Source organism: Anas acuta, chromosome 1 (genome assembly GCF_963932015.1).
Source record: "Anas acuta chromosome 1, bAnaAcu1.1, whole genome shotgun sequence".
NCBI classification, from domain to species: domain Eukaryota; kingdom Metazoa; phylum Chordata; class Aves; order Anseriformes; family Anatidae; genus Anas; species Anas acuta.
The window spans coordinates 59,405,882-59,411,881 of record NC_088979.1 but is presented as its reverse complement, the minus strand read 5'-3'; the positions used below and the strand labels follow the sequence as shown (position 1 = coordinate 59,411,881).

The window sequence follows — 6,000 nt, the reverse complement described above, 5'->3', positions numbered from 1 at the left end:
TTCTAGCTGGCAGTTTCGTCTTGTGAGTGATCCAGCTACTTCTCTTGCTGTTACATTAAGATATATCAGCAAGCAAGATGAAGGCAATTTAGGAGTGACCAAACAGTACATTTATTTAAGCAAGAGATTCTGCTGGTATGGTACAGAAGGTAGTGGGATCTCTGCTGTGGGTCTGAGTGGAGATTATAAGTGATCTGGCTTTCATCAGTCTAGTAGGACAGCTAACTCTGCTGTCTCTGTCTCTCTCTCCAGGCAGTGACATCTAAAAGGCAAAACACAAAGACTGGCAGCATTTACCCGTCTCAGGAGCACTGGACCAGGGTTTTGCACAACTTCTCTTGGGGGAACAGCTTGGGGCTTATGGGCAATTTGCTTTCCAGCTCACCGACTGAAAGGCAGGCAACTGTTTTCAGGCATTTTACTGTGGGGCCAAAACCTGCTGGGATCCAGGACCTGGAGTTGCAGATGCCATTTGTGATTTGCTATGACAAGGACGGCAACAGAGCTCTCCAGCTGCCACTCTCTGTGGACATGGTGTTTTGGGGCTGCAAAGGGAAGGAGACCCTGAAGGAAAGGGGGCTGGAGAGTGGTTCTTCGGTGAGGGAAAGCAGGGAGACAAGTGGAAAGAGTTGCACCGAGGAGGCCTTTTGGAGGGGCCATGTGGTCCCCAGTGCCTCTCCCACCTCCTCTTCCTCCTCCTCCTCCTCCTCCTCCTCAGGCAGGAGGAGACAGAGTTGCTGCTGCTGCCAATGCGCCAGGATAGAGAGATCTCGGCGCGGGAGGAGATGACGCAAAAGGCAGAGCTCCCCCCAAAAAAGTGTTTCTCCAGGACGAAGATGGCGGCAACTTAGCCCAAGGGCCCAAGATGCCTGTGGCCATCGGGGGCCCCCAGCCAGGCAGTTCCGCCCCGTGCGCCCGGGGACACCGCGCCCGGCGGCAGCAGCGGCGGCAGCCGCAGCCCATTGTCACCAGCAGCGGCGGCGGCCCCGGCAGCCTCCTCCTCCTCTTCCTCTTCCTCCTCCTCCTCTTCAGCATCCTCGGCAGCGCTCCGGGAGCCCTGCAGCAGCGTCTCTCCAGTTAGAGCGGAGGGGGGAGAGGGGAAAGAGGAGACGGAGACAGCGGTGCAGGCATCTGTGCCGCGGCTCGGGGCTGAGGACGAGGAGCAGCGGCGGCGGCAGGGAGGAAGAGGAGGCGAGCAGCCCTCCTGGAGCCGTCCGTCGGCAGCGGGGGACGCGGCATGCAGCTGTCCAGGGGCAGCGGGCTTTTCTCGGGAGGGAGATGGGGAGCTGCGATCTGACCATGCCCGGGTGAGAGGGGGAAAGGACCAGCCGCGCAGCCCCGCCACCGCCAACTATCACCACTACCACCACCATCTCCTCTCCCTCCTCTTCTCTCTGCGTTATTGCTCTTATCTTCTCCACGGCACTCCGCGTTGGATGGACTGGGGCTGCTTCGTGTGCTGAGACCAAGGCAGAGCCGCCGGCGACAGCCAACGATATCTCAGAGGAAGAAGAAGAAGAAGAAAGAAGAGGGAGAAAGAGAGAGGGGGAGAGTGGAAGAGGGAGCGAGCGACGAGCGAGCGAGAGAAGGGAAGGGAAGGGAAGGGAAGGCAGGCAAGAAAATCCCCCCAATCTTTTAAGTCAATGCATATTGTGGTGACAGCGGCAAAGGAGCCCTCACGGTGGAGTCGGCCAGGGCTGTGCGTTCCCAAAATATGACCAGGGGTGCTTGGATGTGCAGTCGGCAGTACGATGACGGTTTAAAAATCTGCTTTGCACCCCGGGAGAACGAGAAACCCTTCACGGATTCAGAGAGGGCTCAGAAATGGCGACTGTCCCTGGCATCGCTCTTGTTTTTCACGGTCCTGCTCTCTGATCACTTGTGGTTCTGCGCCGAGGCCAAATTCACGGGGACCGGAGAGAAGGAGCAGCCGCCGCCCGACAAGCCGGAGCCCGCCGAGCCGGAGCTGCTGGCGGCCATGGGGGAGCCGGCGCCCCCCGCGCCCCGGCTCCTCGCCCCCCCCTCGCCCTCCCTCCCGCCCTCCCCCAGCGGCGGCGGCGGCGGCGGCGGCGGCGGCAGCGGCCACGCCAATGGCACGGAGCCCCGGCACGGCAAGGCTGCTTTCCTGGGGAACTCCACCGCCGGGCCCCCCGAGACTTGCCCCCCCCCGAGCTCCTCGTCCGGGCAGTGCTTCAGCGTAGGGGACGCGGAGGCGGTGTGCCGGCGGCGGGGGGGGCCGGGGCGGCCGCAGGGCGCGGGGCAGAGCCCGGCGCCCGGCTGGGACCTGACGGATTTTTACCTTTCCTTTTGTAATTCCTACACACTTTGGGAGTTGTTCGCCGGGTTGTCCAATCCGGACACTTTGAACTGCAGTCTGGATGTGGTGCTGAGGGGGGGAGGCTCCTGCAGCCAGTGCGTCCAGGCTTACCAGCGCTACGACCAGCACGCTCAGGAGAAATACGAAGAGTTTGAGGTTATGCTCCAGAAATATTTACAGTCGGATGAGTACTCGGTGAAATCGTGTCCTGAGGATTGTAAGGTAGGAGCCCCTGCTGTGTTTCCTGTCCCTGGCCGGCGGGCTTGGCGTGCCATCCGCGCCTGTTGTGCCTGCCGCGCTCCGTGTTTTGGCTGCTCCGGGCTGCGCGCCTGGCGCCGGGCTGCGGGTGCTGCGCGCATCGGCGGGGAGCCCCCGGGCGAGCGCTGCCGGGAGGGAGGCAGGCGGCGGGGGAAGGTCAACAAAAAAAAAAAAAAAAAAAGAAAAAGAAAAAGAAAAAGAAAAAAGAAAAAAGTGAGCCTTGGCCCTCTGGGAGTGCAGAGCTGGATTTCCCCCTCCTCATGAATATGCGATTGGCACCGGCTCGGCTGCCGGCTTCCAGCGGGCTGGGATGCGGCTTGACGGCGGGCAGCGACGGGGGCTGCATGCCAATGAGCGGGGCCAGGACGGCGCTGCCCTGCCCGCGGGCCCCGGGGCCGGGACCGGGGATGGGACCGGGGCCAGGCTGAAGAGGGGTGCAGAGGGGCCGGGGGTCGGTCGCGGGGGCGTCGGGGCTCCGTGGCTGTGCCTGAAGGAGGGGGCGCAGGCCGGCGGCTGCGAGAGCGGGACCCCGGCTCCGGGTGCTTGGCCAAAATGTGTGGAGCTGGAGGACGATGGTGGATGGGAGAGGGCAGTGCGGTGGATTTTGGCTGGGAAGTGGTGTTGACGGCGTTTCGCTGGGTCTTGGCTGTTGTCTTTGGTGCCACCGGTGACCGTTCGGAGAGATCCAAAGAGGTTTTGGTTTTCCTTTGCTAGAAGGCAGGGTTCCACCTTGGCTTTTTGTAGTTGTTGTACTTATGCACAAGATTAGTTGGCCTAGCTCTCAAGACAGGAAAAGGCAGAAAAGACAGCGCTCTTTGGCACCTAAAATGACTAATTGTGTCCCTCTTTGCATACGTACCGAGAGCCAGGCCAGGTGAATGGTTTCTGCCCTAAACTCGATTAACTTGACTACTGTAGCACTACATTAAGCAATCTGAACCAAATCCGGCTTTAGCAGTGGAACACAACAGTGCATACAAATCACCATGCTGAACAGAAGGCCTAGCAGTATTTCAGTGCTTTGTAACTTAAGTAGGGCCTTCTGAAATCATTTCATGGTAACAACATATCTGTAAAGCATCCCATTCCCCAGTAAGCTCAGTAAGCTACTGTACTTTACACAAATCTTTGCCTGAAAAAATCAATCCTCATCCCTCCAGAAGCTGAAATATCCTGTTATCTCATTGGATAAAGTGGGAAAGTTTTTTTTTCTTTTTCTTTTTTTTCTCTTGTTAAACCTGACTAAAGTGGTTTCACCAGTAATTTTGACTCCACTGTTTCTAGGATATAAACTGTGCACACCACAGTTTATGCTCACCACAAGTATTTCATGCACTCAGTTGCAGATAATGTAAATATTTCTTATTTCCAGAGTGAATCACATAAGTCAAAAGCACAAATTTGATAAATAAAAAGTGTGTCAAATATAAATAGGTGTCTACTGCTGTGAGGGCATCTTTGCCATTTTGGTAACTCCTTAACCTAGAAATTGACCTACTGTTCTGTGCTGCCAAATGATCAACATCTACGGGCTTAAATTGATTTTTTTTTTTCGGTATCGCTTCAGTTTGACTGAACTTTACCACAAAGTGTGCATTTGGTCTACAATATATGAAGATGCAACAGGAGTTGAAAATACACACAATAGCAAACGCACACTATGCTATTAATTGCCCTTCAGGGACTGAATAAGGAGAATTAATTTTCTAATGATGGGGAAGAAGTTGCTGAAATTAAAATGGTTGCATGAACTATATAAACAAACTAAGCTAATGCAAGGCCAGTGCCAGTTCTTCAGTTCTTAATGGCAGGCCGGTCAAGTGACAGTGTCGCACTTTGTTTTGAGAATTTGGCCAACCAGTCTGTGTTAAAAATGAGATATTTTCCAGTGGAAAAAAAAAAAAAAAGAAGAAGAAATGTGTGTTTATATGTGTACGTGTGTGTACAAAAAGCACATGGGTGCAACTCAGTGGTTTGTGCTCTCGTGGGAGAAGGTGCCGAGCGACGCAGGCAGGGGAGCTGGGCGCAGCGGGGGGCGCGCTCGGTGCGCGGGGCTGCGCGGTGCAGGCTGCGCCTCCCGGTGAGGCTGCTGTCCGAGGTGCTGCACGGGAGGCGCATCTTGCCGGAGCCCGGCACGCTGCGGAGGAGCCGGTCTCTGTTCCACGTGCTCCCTGGCTTTTGGCGCTTCTGGGTCCCACGGAGACTTTTGGTTTGCTTTGGTCGGTGGCGAAGCTGAGCGTTTGAGAGGTCCAGCGGTGTAATAGCCATGGGTATTATTGATGTGCTCGGACGCGATCTGCTCTGAAGGGTGTGCAGGTGAAACCAGAAACTTGTGCTGAGTAGCTTGTGTGCAATAGAATGGGAATTGCAATGTTTTGCTGGACTTCTTGGTGTTTTATGCATATTACACTTATTACACTCCATCAGGAAATAGCTTCTTTTTGTGTACTTAAATACTGATTTTTTGAGCATCGGACATCTAGATCCTTTCTAGCTTAAGAATTAGCATTTAACGTATGACTAGAAAATAACTTGACATATATCTATGTGTTTTAGGTACACACCATTTGATTAGTTTATGTGGTGAGCTGCTTTTTATTTTGTATTAAACAAAATTCAAAAAATACTGTCTTTACTCCATTATCATGTATGTAAGCACTGGCTTAGTACAATAAAAGGCTTGTTAAATAATCTATTTATATTTAAGAGATCGTTAGTATTCTGGGAGGGATGCTTCATTCACAGAACACAGCTTTTCATCCAGTTGACTGGTTATAGCTGATGACAAAATCAATAACATTTACACTGGATATCAGTCAACCTGAAACTTGTAATTGGGTATTATTTCCCCTTTCCCCATCACCCTCCACCTTCAACACCATCAGTTCTCAAAGTAGAGTCCAGCAAGTTACGCCATTTAAGAAAGTGCTCTTGTTTATAGAAAACAGTGCATATGAAAATACTTTTGATGTATTGTGCCTAAAGCTTCAAGTCTATATTTTCATTCTTTTACCTGAAACCAGAAGAAAAACTTTTTACTTTTAAAATAATCTATGTTCTACTACATGTCTTCGAGTCTCTGAAGAATATTTTAAATAAAGCATTTTGATTGCAGACATTTATTTACAGTCAGGAGTTATTTGGGTTATCAGTTCATTTTTAGCTATTTTATATGGTGATTTTTTGTGTTTTGTTTTAATATATAAGTATACTTGCTCATTAAAAAATGCCTTTCTATAACCAAGGTCTTGCTATTAAATTTGAGGTGCATTGGGTTTTTTGAAAATTTTACAGAAAATGCTGAGAATTTTAAATTTTATAATATTTTGAAAATCAGTATTTTTGATAGCATCAATGAACACCCTTACACATTTTATATTGTTAGGATGTCAGTAGATTTTGTATGTCGTTTACAAGTTCTGGAT

At 51.6% G+C, this 6,000-nt stretch overlaps 1 protein-coding gene across 1 annotated transcript in view; it reads left to right on the top strand.

Annotated features, from left to right (window-relative positions):
• Positions 1 to 521: 521 nt before the first annotated feature.
• Positions 522 to 6,000, top strand: part of NALF1 (NALCN channel auxiliary factor 1) — a 502,280-nt gene continuing 496,801 nt past the window's right edge. The window contains exon 1 of the mRNA XM_068678249.1: positions 522 to 2,539. Coding sequence (XP_068534350.1) covers positions 1,715 to 2,539 — 825 coding nt within the window. The 5' untranslated portion in view covers positions 522 to 1,714. The remainder of the gene's footprint in view (positions 2,540 to 6,000) is intronic.